The sequence below is a fragment of the Parasteatoda tepidariorum genome, chromosome 1 (genome assembly GCF_043381705.1).
Source record: "Parasteatoda tepidariorum isolate YZ-2023 chromosome 1, CAS_Ptep_4.0, whole genome shotgun sequence".
In the NCBI taxonomy this organism is placed as follows: domain Eukaryota; kingdom Metazoa; phylum Arthropoda; class Arachnida; order Araneae; family Theridiidae; genus Parasteatoda; species Parasteatoda tepidariorum.
The window spans coordinates 96,100,277-96,120,733 of NC_092204.1; the positions used below are offsets into that span (position 1 = coordinate 96,100,277).

Genomic DNA, 20,457 nt, shown 5'->3' on the forward strand with positions numbered 1-20,457 from the left:
AAAAAAAAAAAAAAAAAAAAATCAAATATTGGTGGTCGAAACGAAACGCTTAGATTCCTTTCCACTCTATAGCGGAAGTCGCGGTAACCCGACTATCGTTCGGGCGGTTTGGGTTTCTCCAATAGGACTTCCCAAAAATTTTAGTTTTTGGAACATAGTCGGAAAGTTTCAAAATTAGGAAGAAAAAAAAAGCGGATTTTCGCTTTTTCGCGGAAGTCTTTCATCCTTGGTTTAAATACTGTACAAAAAATATTTATTCATCTGTCTTTTGATAAAATAACAACAGGACATAAGAAAGTAGACCAATAACGTAGACCTAAAAAATATTTTTAAGGACAGAAAAAATAAATTCAGATTTCCGTCTTCGAGTCAGTCTTGATTCCGTCTTTCTTCCGTCCGCGGACATTTTCGAAAGACGGAAATCCGTCCTGGGGACGGAAGACTTGCACCCATGGTTAATGCTTGATTTATTTATAGTGTGTATAGGTTCAGGCAAAATGTTTAAATATTTTTGCTTATTATTTTTAAATTTTCATTTCACTGCCACTTACAAAAATTATTCTTGGAAAGAGCAAAAGTTGACAGGCATGGTTGCTACAGTTAAGAAAGTGCCCTTGCCATGATGAATGAAAATAAACCTTTTTTCTTGTAATATTTTGATTTATATTTTAGTAAATTTAAAATTTTGATAAAATATGCCCCAGCTTTAATCAAATCAGTTTTTGAAATTGTGTTGAAGAGATTAAGTATAGCAGTCTTTTACTTAATGCAGGGGTGATTGAATTCCGGGAGTACCCTGGAATTCCGTTTTTTTTCTTCTTCTTTCTTTTGTATTATCCTTCTGGATCTAAAAATTAGGAGCAGAGCATGTAATTTTTCTAGGAATATCACATTTCTCAACGCCATTGGTTCTCGGATTTTCGCTAATCAAAAACTTATCCGACAAAATTTTCACAGAGTTCGTCTATCTAAAATTCAGATTTAACTTTTGCTAATTCCCGCTAACGAGATGCTTACATACAAGCAATACTTTTGGTTTGGCGAATTTTCGCCATTTTGAATATTTGGAACTGCATCAGAATCTGCTAATATCTTGATTCTTATTCACACGGTTTGAATATCAAACATTGATTTTCGTATTTACCTAAATTAAAAGTAACATGTTGCTTCTTATTCACATGATTTAAAAATCGTATATTGCGATTTGTATTTACTTGATTTAAAAATCCACTGTCACGATTTGTATTTATGCATTTTTAAATTCAATTTTGGGGTTCGTATACACATGTTTTTAAAATCCAGTAACGCGATTTGTATTCACACGAATTTAAAATCCAATGCCGTAATTCTTATTCTCGCATTTCCAATGTCCAATATCGCGATTCATATTCACACGATTTTAAAATTCAATACCGTGATTCATGTTCATGTGATTTTAAAAATCCAACATTGTGATTCTAATTTTTCTTAAATTAGTTAATATAAAAGTGTGATATTCTTCATTGGATTAAATAAATAAATAAAAAAGATATTGTAGCTTTGAAGTGCACATTCCTTAAATATAATACTATTCTTTCTTAAGTCCAAGATATTAACATGTTGTTTATCAATCCCATAAATACATATTTTTTTATTATCTAAATATTATAATTTAATTTAGGTCTTGAAATGTGTCCAATGCATCCCAATATATTAGTTACAGCAAGTATGGATAAAACAATTAAAATTTGGGATTTGGTAAAGTTAAGTCACGTGGAAACAAGAAAATTAAAAGTGGTAGGTTTTATTTTATATATATTTCAATCCTTATTATGGCAAATTTGATTAAAAAATGTCATTCTTTTCATTTCTATTAAAATGTAAAATAGTACTTGTTATTATAAATTAATTATTGAGATTTGTGTTATTGGATAATAATGCTTGGTTGTCATAGTTCAGCCTGCAATAGGATTTGAGGCATAGACTTGTAAGGAAATAAGGCTATAACTGGATAATAGGCTAAAATTTAGTAGAATCATTATCTGAAATAGTATAGAAAATTTTAAGTCCATGCTAAGGGAAAAATGCAAAATTGAAATTGTTTTACTGATTAGACTTATGCATTTTTTGTAGATCTCTCACTCTTTTTTCTAGTCTTAAAAACATTAAATTAAATACAAAAAAATTTAACTTGCAATTCTATAAGAATCTAACTTAATTGGTTAGAAAATAAATACTTAATGCCAAGTTTCTATAAAACAAAATATATTGCATTTTTTTTTATTTTGTTGCTAAAACCTGGAAAATAAGAAGGCATTGAAGTTTAATAATTAATTCTTGTAAAAAAATTCATTGTAATGAGGTTAAAATTATTTTATATTAAATCAATTTAGAGCGCAATTGATGTATTAAACAAATATTTGGTACAGAATTGTGTTGTCCCACAGTAGACTGATCGTAAAGGCAGTATACTGAAGTCAAGCATCACTGGCTGCAATCAATAAGCAGGTATGTGACCATTTTGATCAGCCTGCATAGCGACTGAGATTGTCCATGTTAAACGATTCTATAGTTGCTCTATGCTCTATTTCGCAAGCAGGTTATCGGCTACCAAAGCAGAGGTGCCATCCCCTCTGCAGGGGATCAAATTTGTGATGGTATGATTTCAGCTCATCCTCGGGGATATTTCCCAGACCTATTGTGCTGCCCAAGTGTGGCGTAAATAAAGTACCTGCCTACTAGAATTATATTGAAAGTTGAAAAACCTGGGAAAGTCAGTTTTTTTTTTAAACTGAGTAAGAACCCAGTGAAACAATTTAGAATGTATAAATCATTGAGGTATTTATTCTTAAGTATTAAGTATTCTATTATTTAAATGCTGCTACGAATCTTTTGTCCCCTCAAATTCATTAAAAATTTCTCAAGTTTCATACTCTCTCTTAAAAACAAAATTCTTTCATTTTTCAGGCAGTAATTAAATGTATCATTATCATAAAATTAAGCAGCATCATTGATTATAATGCTGCTACTATAAACTTTTGTTGCTGGCATTTTTTTCCCTATGTGTATAGACCAGTAAACAGACAGCTACTTGACGTGTTCATTTTATGTCATATTTAACTAAGCTTAAAGCCCAAAACGTAAATATTTTCCTCATATTTGCTCTAAACATAAACTGATTCTGAAGCGTGCAAAGAGATTTTTCCTTTCCTCAACGTAATAGATCTGGTCCTACCTCTAACCTAGCTTCAGAGATTTATTTAATAAGGGGCACATATTGAACCAAACTTGCTCTAAATTATTTAATATATAATAGCAATTTAAATGCTTTCTACTACATGAAACAGCATTTTGAACAAAAATGTTGTTAGGTTATAAATTTATAGCACACAAAATGGTCTCCTTAATCACTTTTCAAGTGGCTTCATTTAATTATTTTTATTTAGTGTCCTTTTGCTTTTGACAATCTCACCTGATTTTATTTTGTATGGCACATAAAAAAGTATTTCTTGTTAATTGAAAGGTTTTGGAACTGAATTTTAATTTTGTTAATTGCAATAATACAAAAACCATGTTTGATCTTGGTACCATTATATCTAGTTTCTCTATGAACATATACTAAGTTAATAATAATTATTTTAAAATTAAAATAAAATTCTTAAGCACTTGTAATATTGACTCAGTATCAAGGTATTTATCACAATTTTATTTTTAAGGGATCTATATATACTGCAAAATTCGCTCCAGATGCTGAATCAGTTCTAGCAATTGGGGGAAATGATAGGTCTCATCCTTTGAAAATCCTAGATTTACAACATATTTCCAACAGTATGTATTTTACAAAATTATTATTTTAAACTGTTTGGTTTTCTTACTAATTATTAAAACATTAGTTACATGATTTAGGTTTTTAAAATATATATTAAGCAGTATTTTTATAAATAACTTTAGAATTTATATAATGTTGTTTATAAATATTTAATTTTCAAATATTGCCTTTGGTAAAGTGATATGCATAAATTAAAGTAGTATCATTATGACAAAAAAATTTGGCTGTGTTATAATTATTTATATGAGTTCGTCAAACAAGGCAATTAATTTTGGTGCACATTCGCCCACTTTTAAAGTAAAATATTTTATAAGAATTAAGATTAATACTTCACCAAGATATTTAAAATATGAGACGATTCCTTTTAAAAATGAAAAATATTATTTAAATATATACAGTTAGATTAAAAACGCTATTAGTACAGTTTTTTTTTTTTTTTAATAGATGCATTTTTAGTGTAAAATTCTTTGTGTAAATTTAGGTAAAAACATTTTATTTTTGATATTTGGGAATAAGGTGAATTTTTTTAAAAATTAAATACTTTCTCATTCTTGTATCGTTCATAAATTTTTTTAATGGGAAAAAAAAGGTATTAACACTGAAAGCTTAAACTATGCAGTTTGTAAGATAACATTAAGAAAAATATCTTGATTCTTATTCACACGGTTTGAATATCAAACATTGATTTTCGTATTTACCTAAATTAAAAGTAACATGTTGCTTCTTATTCACATGATTTAAAAATCGTATATTGCGATTTGTATTTACTTGATTTAAAAATCCACTGTCACGATTTGTATTTATGCATTTTTAAATTCAATTTTGGGGTTCGTATACACATGTTTTTAAAATCCAGTAACGCGATTTGTATTCACACGAATTTAAAATCCAATGCCGTAATTCTTATTCTCGCATTTCCAATGTCCAATATCGCGATTCATATTCACACGATTTTAAAATTCAATACCGTGATTCATGTTCATGTGATTTTAAAAATCCAACATTGTGATTCTAATTTTTCTTAAATTAGTTAATATAAAAGTGTGATATTCTTCATTGGATTAAATAAATAAATAAAAAAGATATTGTAGCTTTGAAGTGCACATTCCTTAAATATAATACTATTCTTTCTTAAGTCCAAGATATTAACATGTTGTTTATCAATCCCATAAATACATATTTTTTTATTATCTAAATATTATAATTTAATTTAGGTCTTGAAATGTGTCCAATGCATCCCAATATATTAGTTACAGCAAGTATGGATAAAACAATTAAAATTTGGGATTTGGTAAAGTTAAGTCATGTGGAAACAAGAAAATTAAAAGTGGTAGGTTTTATTTTATATATATTTCAATCCTTATTATGGCAAATTTGATTAAAAAATGTCATTCTTTTCATTTCTATTAAAATGTAAAATAGTACTTGTTATTTTAAATTAATTATTGAAATTTGTGTTATTGGATAATAATGCTTGGTTGTCATAGTTCAGCCTGCAATAGGATTTGTGGCATAGACTTGTAAGGAAATAAGGCTATAACTGGATAATAGGCTAAAATTTAGTAGAATCATTANTGTCAAATTCAAAACATTTCTAGCAATTTTCTATATGGTAAGCAGTTTTCACAATTAAAAATGACATCTGCATTATATGGGACAACACCCTATTAAATTATGTTTTATTTCCTATTACCATCACATCTTGCTGTCCGGACCATCTTTTTAGGGTATTAGCATTTGTTATTAAATTTTGTATTATATAAAATGGTATTGGAAAACCCCTTGTCATTTAGAACTTTCAATGAAAAAGTGCAGATTCTTAGAAATTTGCTAGAAACTATTAGAATTGGATTTTTTTTTTCTTCCAATTGCCAAATATGATTTTGAACAATATCCCAATGTGTCTGAAACTGTCCATATCTTCAAGAATATTCAAGTTTACGAATTTCGTGCAGTTATTTCACATAATAAGTTACAAGCTTATCGCTATTTTGGCATAGGGTGTTCAAAAACATAACTGTGATTTATTGCCGGCCCCTCAAACCTCTAAACTTTATTTATAGTATGTATGACCTAAACCACTTCTAAAGTTTAAAAAAAAATCCTCTTTCTTCTAGCTCCCTTTGTTTTGAAGATTTTTAATATTGTAAACAGTAAATCATCTACCGAAAACCCTTGTTATACTCCTTTTTCCTGCAAATTTACTTACTATATGACACTGAACTTACAGGTGAAGTGAATGTTGAAAAGAAAAATCACCAACAAAAGCAGCCAGCAGCTGACACCAACACATCTATGAAGAAGGTAAAAAAATCCATCAAATCAGATAGAGACACTAAACAGAATTCTAAAATAAAATATGATGAAGGATCCAGTGCTGATCATCCTGTAAAGAAGTTGAAAAAAGAAAAAACACACCTATGACAATAAATTTATTCATATAAAATAAATACTAGCCTATTTCCATTCTAATGTACTTATTAATGCTAAATGGTCTGAAGGAAATTCTATACTTGGTATTGCTCTGTTTTTAATGACTTGCTCATGCTTAGGAAAAGGCACCACGTCACACACCTTAAAAGTTGATGCATCATAATAGATGTAATCTAGACACCCAACAAATCCTTCTGTATAATTGGTGTAATCTGGTATGCCACAAGCACTTGCCATAGATAATGAATGTTCCAAAGCCAAGCCTGGCACAAATTCCTCTGGGTCTAAAATTAAAGTATTACAACATAAATTGAATTGTAAATCAGTTATTTAAGAGGATATACAGAGTGTCCGCTGAAGTCTAGGGAAGCCTCCTAACTCTGAATAACATTTGATCTAATGATCAGATTATAACATGCTCTAAGACTGAATCTCAATGTAACCTAAATATGCTATTTAATTTGCAGATGATATTTTAAGTTATGAAATTTGATTTTCTCAGAATAAATATGCCTTTTTTCTCACCTTATTTGGATTTCTGACACATAGAGAAGCATAGCTGCCAACTCTACTGGATTTTGCCAGGTTTAATAGAAATTCTCCTGGTTTTTGTACATTATGTATTACTAATACATAATGAAATGAATCTCATTTATAGAAATCGGTTCAAAACTTTTTGTTCTAAAATGTTCAATTTATTTTCATGTAGATCTCTCTTAAATTAATTAAATGCCTATTAATTTTCAAAATTATGAGTAAACGTAACATTTCAAGTATGTTTAAAATAATGTCAATCATAATTGTAAAATAGTGCAGTCTTTCTATTTTTGATGACTATAAGAATCCCGAAAATTCCCTATGTGTAAAATATTTTGTACATTACGCAACAATCATCATGAAATTTATATTATTTCGTAAAATCTACTGGATTTCTTCCTATCCATGTTGGCAGCTATGTATCGACGGAAGACTTTAATTTAGAGGCAAGAGAGTAGTCAAAAGTTATGACACCTTGATGCGTATTTCACTATATCTTGAGAGCTTGTTAAGCGAATTTAAAAATTCTTGCCTGCAATTATAAATTTTGTTTATCCAAAAATTATTCTTATTACTTGATTTAATAAGATTACACTAATATAAGAAAACATAAATTTTTAAATATTTAATTTAAAAGACAAAATTTGAAAGAAATTGATCACATAGTTTCGATGTAATATTAGATTTTCATCCAAATTTTGTCTTTTAACCCACTGGCGGTTTAGCAGATGGGTAAAATTAGGAGAATCTTTATCACCAATTTTCCAATCTAATACTATGGAAAAACCAGTTTTCTAATGCAGGGAAGACTGCAGGTTAAAATAAGACTTTTTACGCGCAGAACCGTCAGTGAGTTTAAATTGCACACTTTAAATTGGCGTAAAAATTTTTTATGCCTTACAATTTAAAAAAGAAGTTAAATTAATAATTTTTAAAATTTTTAATAGGAAATTATCTGTAGATAAACAAATTTTATAATTGCGGGCAGAAAATTTTAATTCACTTAAAAAGCTATAAAAATAAAATGAAATTTTTCGACTTGCCTAACTATTGAGACGATATTTTCTAGATTGCAACAATGCTGAATATTCTAAAGGTCAGCCAACAAAATCTGGCTAACTAAGAGGTATGTTTATTCAGAGAAACTCTATATTTTTGTCTGATTTCATAATTTGAAAAATCGCTTGCATTAATTAATTAACATATTAAAAGTGAGGCTTTCAAACCATAAAAAACATTGTTCCACATGCAAAACCAACTAGTTATCAAACAATATTTTTGATATCTTTTTTATATTACCTACTATACATCAACTAATTAAACAGCTTTTTGTTCTAATGATCGGATTTTTACGAACTAAGGGCAAATGTTAATCATTCAAAGGAGTGACCTAAAATATGCTAATTAAGGGCGCCAAATCAGACAGGAAAATGTACTTTCTCTAGTCTGACAAGCCTTTTTGGCACCTAAAATATTGGGGGTAACAGAAAATTTGGTCCCAATAATTAGTCCAAACAGTAGTTAAAAGTTTGAGTCTATGATATTTTCAATGTTTGGCTACCTCGGAAAGTTTTTAAACTAATCAAAATATTTTTGCACCCAATTATAAAATTAATTTATCTAAATATAATTTTGTGTAAAAAGTAGATTTTAATAATTTGTATACTTCATAATTTTAAATTTTTTTGACTCCAAGATTACAACCAACACATAGATGAACAAAATAAAATTGCAGATATTTACAGACACTTATATGCTTATTAGTATTGAATTCTAGATATTTGATAAAGCATTACATATCATACAGTATCTAAGGTTCATGCCGATGCAATTATGCAGGTCTAAAAATCTGGTTACTAATTGTCCAGGAACCAATACTGTAAATTTCTGGCATGTGGCTGTGAACTTGTAGGGTCTATAGATCTATTTTCTAAAAGTAAACTGCTAATAAATCTAATTATAACTGCTTAATTTATAGACTTTCTTAAGACATACGTTAAAATTATTGAAATGTTACAATTTAAGTGATCACAATATTTAAGTTTTAATGTATAAACTTAATTTTTTTTTTCTCAGTGGCCATACATTTTGGCAGCTACATATGTAGCATAGATGGCATGCGATAGGCCTGGAAATTGGTAGAATCAGATTTTCAGACCTGCCCATATGCCACATATTCACAGTATTGGTTTCTGGATATTTTGTAACTAAGTTTTCAGACAGGCCTAATTATCACATGCCAAATATTTACAGTATTGATTTCGGGTCATTTTACCTTCAAATAATATATATATATATATAGAGAGAGAGAGAGAGATTTTCATAACATTTTCAAAAACTGATAAATTTCTTATAGATAATAATAAAAACATGGTGAAAGTTTCTTTAAGAAGAAAAAAATACGGTAAACTCAACTATCTTTTGACAATTTTTTTTAAAAAAGAAAGAATACTCACTACTGTTCCAGTCTTTGAATGTATTTTTTAGATGTCTTGAAGTAATTAATTGGTAGATTCCACAATCTGGAGAACTGTTGAAATCTCCACTAAATATAAGTCCTGTTGTATGTGATGGGTCCTAAAAATATGTATTTGTATTAATAACTTAAAAACGTTGAACACATCTCATTTATTTAAATTAGCCAAAATTATGCAAGCTCTATATTTATCCAAATTCTCTGAGAGATCTCTTATTTATTTCTTCAATGACTAATATATTTCGTAGAATTAAAAAACATTTCAAATAAAAATAAATCCATAGTTCATAATAGGTGTGCATGACTTCAATCTATAAAAACTTTTACTTTAAGATTCAATATACTTATAATTAGCTATATCAATAATTAAATGAAAGACAGTAGTTCTCAAACTTTTCCCAGTTGTGGCACCCTGTCAAAAATAAAAACTGCTCCACGACACACCAATTATGTAGACATAGCTGTACATTTATTATGTAGACATTTACAAAAACACAAAGCAACTAAGTGCACATCTGTTGCAGAATGATTCTGTGGTGAATGGGTGCATTAATAAAGAAACCATATTTAATAACAAACAAATTTAATAATGAAATGATATGATATGAAATGGGGCATGCCAATGAGCTATCCAGTTCAATCCATTACCTGCCACATAAGTGATTACAAAATTATTGTGAGTGATTACAACACCCTCTTCTGGTCGGGCAGAAATTCGTAACAACATCAAACTAAAGACAGTATTTTTACATAATTCATCATAGTTTAAAAAATGGAATACTTCAAATCATTTATGGGGAATCAGATCAAGAGTAAAAACGGACAAATTAGGCAAATATTTCGTAATGTATGTTAGATCTGTCGGCAATTAATTTCTCTCAATATTTTCTATGATGAAAATATCTTTGTTATTTATAATAATAGAATAAGTCTCTTCACATATCAAAATAGATAAGTGTTTCATGTGAAATTACCAAATTCTGTAGAAAGTTTGGTGCAAATGCTAAAAAAAAAATAATAGAATTTTTCTATAATAATTATTAAAAATTGATTTAAAAAAATAATTGGCTTACTTGCTGTCTGTATTTAAGAAGTAAACTTTCTAAATATAAAATACAAGATGATCCTTGAATGAGACGAATGTTGTCTGATTTAGGATGGAAGTATAGGTGAGTATTTCCTACAAGAACTCTCTTCTTGGGTACATCAGTACTCTCTAAAAGAATCACCTAAACAAGAGGGTAAATTTTTTTTATTAATAAATTCATGATATTAATTTTACAGTAACACATCTCTAAAAAAGTGTGAAAATTTCATCTCATTTTATATAAATAAAAATCTAAAATAATTATGAATAAAATAGTTTATATATAAAATATATTAGTTTATATATATATATATTTGTGGATATGTAAAATATATCCACAAATGTCACTCTTGGAAGACAGGAAGGATGTCCAGTTTGAAACTGAGTCCGAGGAAAGTGGTAACAAGAAGTGTGACAACAGTTTAATTTAGCAGATTAAATAATCTTATAGTATTTATTTTCATGATTTTTTCATTCAAAAGTATACAAAAAATCTTTAGTTAAAAAAAGTCACTAAAATGCATTAAGTTAAAACATAAAATTTCAAATTTGTTCTACAATGAAGTGCTATGTTTCTGAATTGAAAGTGTGTATGACAAGGGGGTAGGGATATTGTGAAGTGTGACAAAGGGGGTTTAATATATTGAGAAAAAAATACGATATTTATGAATAGCTTCTTATTAGGGTTTTTTTATATCAGCTTTTCAAAAATTAAAAATTTTATTTATTATTAGCTTAAAAAAATAGACTAAAGGTAACTTAGTAAAAAATAAAAATTCTTACATTTAAAATAAACTCATTTAAAGGTGTACTTAAGTTTAGTTATATATGATTTGGTTGCTTTTTTGCATCACAAACCAGTTTTTTTAGAGTTGTTTAGCGAAGGATTTTTATACAAATTTTGCTCACATGGCGAAGTTAAAGCAATTAAATATATAATATAAAAATGTTGACAACAAGTTTACTTGCATGGAATTAAAATTTTAGAAAACTTTAAATTTGTTAAAGACTATAACTCAAATGTAACAAAAGAAATTATATCCTACTGATAATTTATAGCTAAAAAGATAATTTAAAACATTTCATATTGAAATTCTTACCTAATATTAGCAATTTCAAACAATTTAATGTTTAACTTATATTAGTTTATAAGTTACGTAACCAAATATACCAATAATAATCACCAGCATTTTGTTTTAAAAGATTATCTTTGGGTGAATGAAATTCCAGTTAAAAAAGGTACCATGAAAAAACATTTTTGTATTACACAGTAAAAAAATTATTAAGATTTAATTATTTCAAAAGTAATAAACATAAAATTGGGTTCAAATAATTTTTTTTTCAATCTAAGGAAGAATGTATTGGTTGAAAATAAAATTAAATGGCTAATGAGTCAGAATTGGCTGAACTGCACAAACTAAACATAAATGGCATTATATACTCTAGATAAGTTGAAAATGTTTTGTACACTAAGTCTTACAAAAAGAAATATTTGCAAGATTACTGGGGAAAATCTGTAATGAGCTTTCTCTCATTATTTAAATAAGGCACCTCTTCCTCCTCAACTAAAGTTATAAAAAAAACTACAACTTATAAAATAAAACTAACTTATGATCTGTATTTACCAAATTAAAACTTATTTATGATAACACAATTTAAAGTTTTCAGAAAAGGTGCTAAATTTTAATAGCATATTCTGCAAATTGGAAGAATAACTGCTTAAGCATGGCGATATTCCTGAAATTTTTAATTTGTAATATCAAAATTTCTGCAATAATGCTTAAACATATTTAAATAAGTTATGATAATAGTAAAAACACACGAACCTGTAAAGCAGTAGTTCTGCTCATTATTTTCTGCTTTAGTTTTTCATTTTCATTAATTTTAGAATACATTTTCTGCAATACTGGTTCTGTTGGGAAAGCTTCACTTAAGATAATTGAGTGTGATTCAATAAGTCTACAATTAAAATGCATTTAATAGTACAATTATAAAAGCGAAAGAAACAAAATAAGAACATTAAATTAGCATAATCTTATATTTACATCCTATGATAGATAGGTATATTTTCAATTGATTAGTTTGGTTTTATTTTTTCTATCTTTGTCTTACTTACAACTTTAGATATTTAATTTTTAGTTTTGTTTTCTATTTTAGTATATAAACTAATTTAATATTCAAACCTGCTACATCATTTGACTCTCATCCGAAAGATCGATTTCCCCCTCAGATTATATTTACTTCTACTTTTGAGATTTTAGTATATCATCTTTACCTGACTATCTTTATGACATACCCTGACTTGACTAAAGAGTTTCTTGTTTATTACTCTTTTTTTTTTTGAGGCGGTCAGGGTATTATTGCTGGTGGTATTTTGCATTTGACCACAGAAACTACTTATGTTCTGGCAGCATTGTACTGCCCCCTGATGACGCTGACGTGTTGTCAGTGATTTTCATTTTTAATCTTTATTTTGGGGATATATATATTTTTTGATTATTGTAAAGTGTTTTTAATGATAGTTGGATTATTGCTGCTTTCCTGTTATTAATTGGATTCAATTCGGTTAATTTGTTTTTTATATTTTTGTTCAAATATATATGTGGAGCCGTGGTGTTTGCCTTGCAATGAGTTGAACCGGGTTTGAATCCCAGCGATGGCTGGTTGATACGAATACGGCGCCCGGCTTACACACACAGTGCTGACGTAAAAATATACTCAATGGTAGATGGATCATGGGTTAGAATCCCCTTGCTGTCAGGCTAACCGTGGGAGGTTTTCGTAGTCTTATTCTCCATGTAACACAAATGTAGGCCACATCAAAAAGACCTCCACGAAGGCAAACTTTCTCCAAATACTTGATGCAGTTCTTTTGTCTTCTGGATTGGGTTCAAAATTACAAGGCTAGGGAGTTGAACATTAGCAGTCCTAAACCCAAAAAAATTGGGTCGGCTGTTCAACGATGGTTATAAATATATATATATATATATATGAGCTATGGTGGCTCAAGGGATAGAGTGTTCACTTTCCAATAAGGTGAAACGGGTGGCTGTTCGATACAAATTCCGCACCGATCTCAGTGGTGATGTAAAATATCCTCTGCAGTAATCCGATCAAGGGTTAGAGTCCCTTTGCCGTTAGGCTAATAGTGGGAGGTTTTCGTCACCATGCAATGGAAATGTGCGCTTCATCAAAAAGTCCTTCATGCAGGCAAATTTCTCCCAATACTTAATCCAGGAGTTCCTTTGTCTTCTGAATTGAGTACAAAATTACAATTCTACGGAATTGAACATTCGTAGTCATAAACCCAAAAATTGGGTCGGCTGTTCAACTATGGTTATAAAATAATATATATATATACATAACACAATTAAGAGAAAAAGGATAATAAAAAATAGTTTAAAGAAGAATAATAAATTTTATTTAAGTTATCTATGTTTTTATAAATATATAGTGTTTTAATTCAAAAGCTATCAAGAAAGAACAATTGAAATCTAGAGCTGTAAAGCATTTACTTGCATTCAAACAAGAAAAGATAATTACGCATTTTAAATTCCAATGCATTGTTTCGAAAAAGAATACGAAACTAAGAAAATATATGGTTAAAAATAATAAAGAATAAATGAGATGTTTTCAACAGTACTAAAACAACAGAAAATATTGATGTTTCATTAGTGTAATCAATAAAAAAAAAAGTAGTCACAAATTTTATCAGTTTTTAAAACAAGTTTTTTCCCTCTGCCGTCTCTAGACTTGCTGGTCTTGTTGACTAACCTTCTATGTTTATTTACTACAAAATAGCTTTTATGAAAACATAGTCATTGACTTAAAATTTACTAAAAAATATTACATCAAATTTTAGCAATATTTACTTCAAGTTGGGCAATATATGCCTCAAGGCAAGTTTGGGTACTAACTAATAAATCATAGAGAAGTTTTTGTTAATTAAACGGAAAATATTGATACATACTTAAACTTGGAAGCTCTGTAAAAACAAGCGAGTCCTTCAACAACTCTTCCACCTTTCTCATTATACAGCCCTTCCAATCCAGTTGTGGACAAAACCGGAAGCAGATCATCAGAAAATATTTTACGATCAACTTCTTGCAAACAAATTATATCTCCATTATAACCTATTAAAGTACATAACAAATGAATAGAATAGGTTTGAAAGAAAAAAAAAGGTGAGAATAAAAGAAAGTGTAAAACCTTCATGATTTAACTCTTTTTGAAACATTACAGAAATGCTGTGTTGTTTGGACTAATTTAAGTTTGAAAATTAATAATTAATTATAATATTTTTTGAAGCTGGAAAACTCTGAATTTTATAAAATTTTAAGAATTCTAGTAATTCTTTACTATTATTTTTTTTTAATTTAACCTATTTGTCTACAAACTCAAGGCTATTATTTAGTGCTGAGCTGTATATACATATTTTATAATCAAACCTTTGCATTGAGTTTAAGACAATCTAGATGTGGTTTCTTTAAAAAAAAAAAAATTGATGAAAGCAAAAAAGCTTTAATGAGGCCTTTAAAATTTCAAAAAGTAGAAATTTATTATGCCAATTTATCAGAACAAACTATATTCTAACTGCTACATTTAATAATATGAAGAAAATCAAATGTTGCAATAATGAAAAGCATTTATTTGATCTATTCAACATTTTGTATGATAAACTTTCTATAATCAATAACCTGAAATGAGAATTAATTTTTGCATTTCAAAAATATATTTCTAGCAAAAATTTCTTAACTTTGTTATTAGTTTTAAAACCTCAAATATTCGGAAACTTTGAATAGAATTATAAATTTAAAGAGGATCAAACCACAACCACTTTCACATTAAGAAAACTAATCAAATATTATTTCACTACTATCGTTCTTTGGTGACCAGCTTGGTCACTTTTCCAAATTATCTTGTAAAACATATAAGTTTTAAAGGTAACCAAGCCGAAAGCACATCCCAACTGTATTTAACCCCTCTTCCAATCTCAAAACTTTTTAATAAGCTTTAAATAATATAATAAACAATTTTTTTTTTACCGTCTAGTTGTTACCCGCACGAAAGTGCTTTGATTTTAAATTTAACTATTTTCAAGAGATGTTTGAGATATTATCAAAGCTCTATATGTATTGAATTTTAGTAATAATTTAGTCATTAAAGACAGACATTGAATCAGACAAACCAGGGTAAGTATGAGTATGGGACATTGCAGCATAGTAGGCAGCAAAAGTATTATAAGTATTTCCATCGCTGTTGTAAAATAAGAGAGAAAATTCATCTCAATGCTCCATTATGTGTGGTAGGGTGACCTAGGGTAATTCCTGATCAAAAAACGCAAACATCTATTTTGTGAAAAAAACTATTCGAAACAGAATTTTAATATTTACTGTAAGTTTGAGGCTATATGAGGTGAGTCCAATGCCACCTTCTTTTGTTTGAAAATCTAATTAGAATTTAAAAGATTTTAAATTTTTAGTGATCAAGAATTACCCCTGGTCTTGATCATTTCTGGGGTAATTCCTGATCACTTCTGGGGTAATTACTGATCACCAGTTTTTATTGTAAAGGGGCAGTTTAAAAATAATTATATAATGGTAATTAACAAATAAGACATCAAGATCAAACAAATAAACCAAAAAGATATGTTTAAGCAGCTAATAAAATGATTTATTTAAAAGCACGAAAAACGATTAGCACTTTAAATTTTCAAAAATCTTTGCATCGTGCCATACATTTTAGGCAATCATCATTCTCATGTTCTTCTGAAATATAAGAGAGTTCCCACATGGGTTACTTTTGCTGGATTTTTTAACTTCATTAAGGGAAAGTGAAAAGTTAAATGAGGTATGTCAACAGCTCTGGCAGCAGCTCTCACACTGAAATTTTCATTTTCAATCATTAAAAAAAATTCACTAATTTTGTTTTCTAGAAGCTTAGTATCCTTTTTAGGCTTATAATTTCTCACCATATTTATACTAGGCTAATTTATAAACTTAAAAATTATTCTAACGATGTACACACATAAAATTAAGATAGAAGCAAGGTAAGACAAATCAGAAATGGTGCAAATCAGAATACAGTCTTGTATACAGTTAAAATATATCTTATAGTTGTTCCACTTAAGAAATATGAACTGTTATTTAAGAAAAGACAATTAGGTATTTATAAGCTACTTTATATTCTATTTATAAGAAGAAATGACAATGATCAGGAATTACCCCAGTGATCAATAATTACCCCATCTGTAGGGGGCAACATTTGATATAGTTTCCTATAATCATTTATCATGTTTACAGTAGATGTGAAACAATTGAACAAAAGCTTACACTACTTTTATATCAAAGAAAAAGAAAGTGACTCAAAATATTTATTATTAAGAGAATATTTAATATTTATTATCAATTATTATCAAATTATTATTATCAAATATTTATTATCTTTGCAGAAAAGTGCACATTTTGAAACCCACCTTTGAAATGGAAAATACAGAAGGCAGTTTAAAAGATACTTATTTTGTTAGATTAAACAAAAAATTATTATTAAGTAAATGTAGTTATACTTTAGTAAAGTGTACAAGCATTCTTGTCCATGTCTTAAATTTAAAAAATAATAATTTTTTTAAAAATAAAACTTAGGTGATCATTACTTACCCCAGAAACAGAATGATCGTGAATTACCCCGGGTCACCCTACTAGGTACAACTTTTTTATGTACCTCTAGAGCTATAACTTGAGTATCGTTTAATGTATACATATGCCATTGCTCAAAAAGTTAAACGCTGTCACAAATAATTGGTATTTGAATGAATGAAATATATGAATGAAATTTTTCGGCTTAATAAATAACAGATAAACTATTTAATGCAATATATTTTAATACTAATTTCTAATTTTTGTAAAGAAAGCTTTTTTTCTTCTTTTTTTTGCAGAACATAGTTTTTTCTCTTCTTTTTTTTTCTTAAGCATTGATATTACAAATAAGTTTATGTCAAAATCTGGATCACTTCTTGCTGTTAGGCCCCTGGGAAATTAATGTCCCATTAATCTTTTTGAGTGGGCACATGTTGTTTCACTAGTATCCAACATTAACAGATGATCATAAAATGATAAACTTTCAAAATCATGCAAATTACAATTCAAAACAACCTAAAAGGATACATATAATACTTTTATTATGACACTCACTTTTTATTAGCTCTATTTCAGTTATTTTCCACACAAAATGATGCAGAAATTTTCACAAACATGTGATTTCCTCAAAGCTATGCCATGACAGTTATAAAAGTGCTTCTAACCATTTAAATAGGAAGTTCAAAAGACTGTAATGATCAAATCTAATGTTAAAATGGAATCTATTTAGCCCAACAATCTACTTGAAACGTCTGATAGGATATCTAACTGAAGGTTTGAAAGATTTTTAATTTCCATTTAAATATAAATATATAAGAAAGTAAAACATTAAAGAAAAACATACCTATTGAATTTTCAATGAAAATCATAAAATGAGTAAATATGAATGATATAAATATGAGTGATTTATGAATTTTTAGGTATTTATCTGAAGTTATAAAAACCCACATATTTTACATACACCTATCTACCACTACATCTATAATCACAACTGGAAGTTCTAAACATGAAACAAAGTTTTTAATAATTCATTTATAATTATTGCATAATTAATTGAAACAACTAATCTTTTAGATCTACTTGTATAGTTTTGAAACATAATTGTAATATTTACCAATTATTTCCTTCAAATATAACTGTTTTCTGTAATCAACCATCAATGCATCAATGGGGCAGTAGGGAAAAAGGTCATTACGAGCAGTATCTGTATCTGCATATAAATCAGCCAGTATATTATATGATACACATCTCAAACTGTAAGAGAAATTTATTTATTTGTAATTTAAACACATAATTCAAAAATACATGCAATATAATACATACTGGATTATAAGAAATTCTAAAACAACTAAGTAAAAAAGATGTTCCTGTGATAACCACTATAAATATATAGAATTGTAGTAGAAATTATTGCCTTGTTTTAAGGAGAAAATATGGTAAATCAAGATGAATAAAATATTTTTTTAAAAAAGAGTGCCCTTTGGTAAGCCAGGCAAAAGTAAATTCAACGATTTTTTGTTTATTCATAATGGACGTTCAGAAAAAAATTAAATAAAATAAAAAAATAGTTGAATTTACCTGCTCTCGGCTTACCGAAAAGTGCCACAATAAATTAATATGCTGTATTTCAGTCACAACTGTTTAGGCACTGACAAATAAAAATAACAGATACAATTTAAATCATGATTAATCCACAGAATATAAATTTAATCCATACATAAAAAAATCTAATGTTGGTTCTCTATGGAAAGATTTCACAGATATAAAAAGAAACATACTTCAAGTCAAATTTTAGTGGTTCAACTTTCAATTTTAAGCCCTCCTACATTAAAATATTTTATAGTGCCAAATTTGATTTGAAGCATTCTGCATACATGAAATTCGGGGAAATTTCCGTATTGTGATCTGTGGCAGAATTATTGCCAAGTAGGCAACTTCCTGACAGTGGCCAGCAAGAAACTAAAAAGAAAAACATCACAGAAAGGGGCCAACTCTAAAGGTATAACTCGTATCCATCGCAAACATCAATATATTTGTTTTAAAAACAGTGTGCAAGTTTAAAATCTATTTGGCATCTTCGGGGATTGTGGTTAGCACGACAGATCAAGATACGGAAATATCCCCCAGAATTATACAAAATTTTTTAATATTACCTTCCAGTTTTAGTTACTTCCTTTGTATATTCATGACGGTCCTCAAATGGACATCTTTTAGGACCAGGTTGCACAATATCAGGTGATATTGCAGATTCTTCCACTCCAGTCTTATCCTCACATTTTGGAAGGCAAGTTAATTTTAACCTACAACCGATATCGCTCTTTTGAATGACATAAATGAAGCTTTGACATATAGGTAGCCAACTTTCACCCTTGATTTTAACTATATCATCTTGGTAACAGGTTTCAATGCTGTTTTTAGATATAGATCTGAACCAGTTAAATTGGCAGTGTTCTTTGGAACAGAATTCTAGGCCAATTTTTGGATAGATCGGAAATCCAGCCATTACGCTTCTTGGTAAACTTATTTGAAGAACTGTGGGCGGGTTTTGTATTATTTGGTACACTACTTCATTGATTTTTAACTCCGTAGATAAGGTCCACGCATTAAAACAATTTTCAGAATTGCTTACTAAATCCTCTTTATTAAATAGTTCAATGGTAATATTTGGTAAACTGTTTGTTTCATTGTCATCAGTGACAGCGCGTTTTTTCTTTTTGGATAATTTTTTAGTCATGGCATCTAATATTTTTAATTGCATTCGAGCTAAAGTAGTTTCCAGTTTTTCATTCTTTGAACGAACGAATCCGAAATTTTTTTCTGTGAATTCTGCTGTTCCAAAAGAGAAATTAATTTTCAATGTATCTTCTGCTTCTAGATGTCGAACGAATGCTTTGCGGTAAGTTGACATTTTTCTATATGTATTGGCTTTACTAAAACTAAAAAATAAATTTTTTATCAAAAATTTAGAGAAATCTCTCATACTACTATGTCATTCTTAACCAAAACAATACAAAATCTTCTTAACAAGTTAACAATAACTTTAAAAAATAAAGTCAAAGCAGACTGATATACGATTTCGATTACGTCATACGGTCAAGAACAAGATTCCAATCTTTTTCAACTAAGTATGTTACCAGCTTCTAGCTTATGTCTCTGTACATATCAGAGAATCTTTGCGATCAATGCAAGCCCTAGCCAAACTGAGAACTGAGTTATCACTTACTAACGGATGATTACGTAATTTCAACGTATTGCGCAACTTTCCGTAACGGTTATCTAACGAATGACTTAACAGCATTTATTTCCTCAGAGTCTAATATCGTTAAAAAAACTGATATCGTTTAAAAAATGTGGTTATCAAATAGTGGTGCAATAATTTTACGCTAAGAAAATTATTGTACAGTGAAATGAAATCAATTATATTGTATCACTTTTTTTTTTGTTTAATCTCTTGCGATTTGTTTTATTTTAACACAAATGT

At 28.5% G+C, this 20,457-nt stretch overlaps 2 protein-coding genes across 2 annotated transcripts in view; one reads left to right on the top strand and one right to left on the bottom strand.

The window, feature by feature from the left end:
- LOC122269962 (periodic tryptophan protein 1 homolog) overlaps window positions 1-6,258 on the top strand; it is a 26,676-nt gene extending 20,418 nt beyond the window's left edge. Inside the window, exons 10-12 of the mRNA XM_043045481.2 lie at window positions 1,538-1,776; window positions 3,696-3,807; window positions 6,039-6,258. The gene's annotated coding sequence lies outside the window, so the exon portion shown is untranslated. The remainder of the gene's footprint in view (window positions 1-1,537; window positions 1,777-3,695; window positions 3,808-6,038) is intronic.
- On the bottom strand, window positions 6,228-20,184 carry LOC107453973 (2',5'-phosphodiesterase 12). Its single transcript, XM_016070999.3, has 7 exons — window positions 19,130-20,184; window positions 18,091-18,230; window positions 14,312-14,474; window positions 12,168-12,300; window positions 10,328-10,483; window positions 9,235-9,355; window positions 6,228-6,525 (listed from the first exon to the last, which is right to left on the bottom strand). Exons 1-7 carry the CDS (start codon window positions 19,954-19,956, stop codon window positions 6,266-6,268), a joined length of 1,800 nt encoding a protein of 599 aa, XP_015926485.2. The 5' UTR covers window positions 19,957-20,184; the 3' UTR covers window positions 6,228-6,265.
- Between the last annotated feature and the right edge of the window lie 273 nt (window positions 20,185-20,457).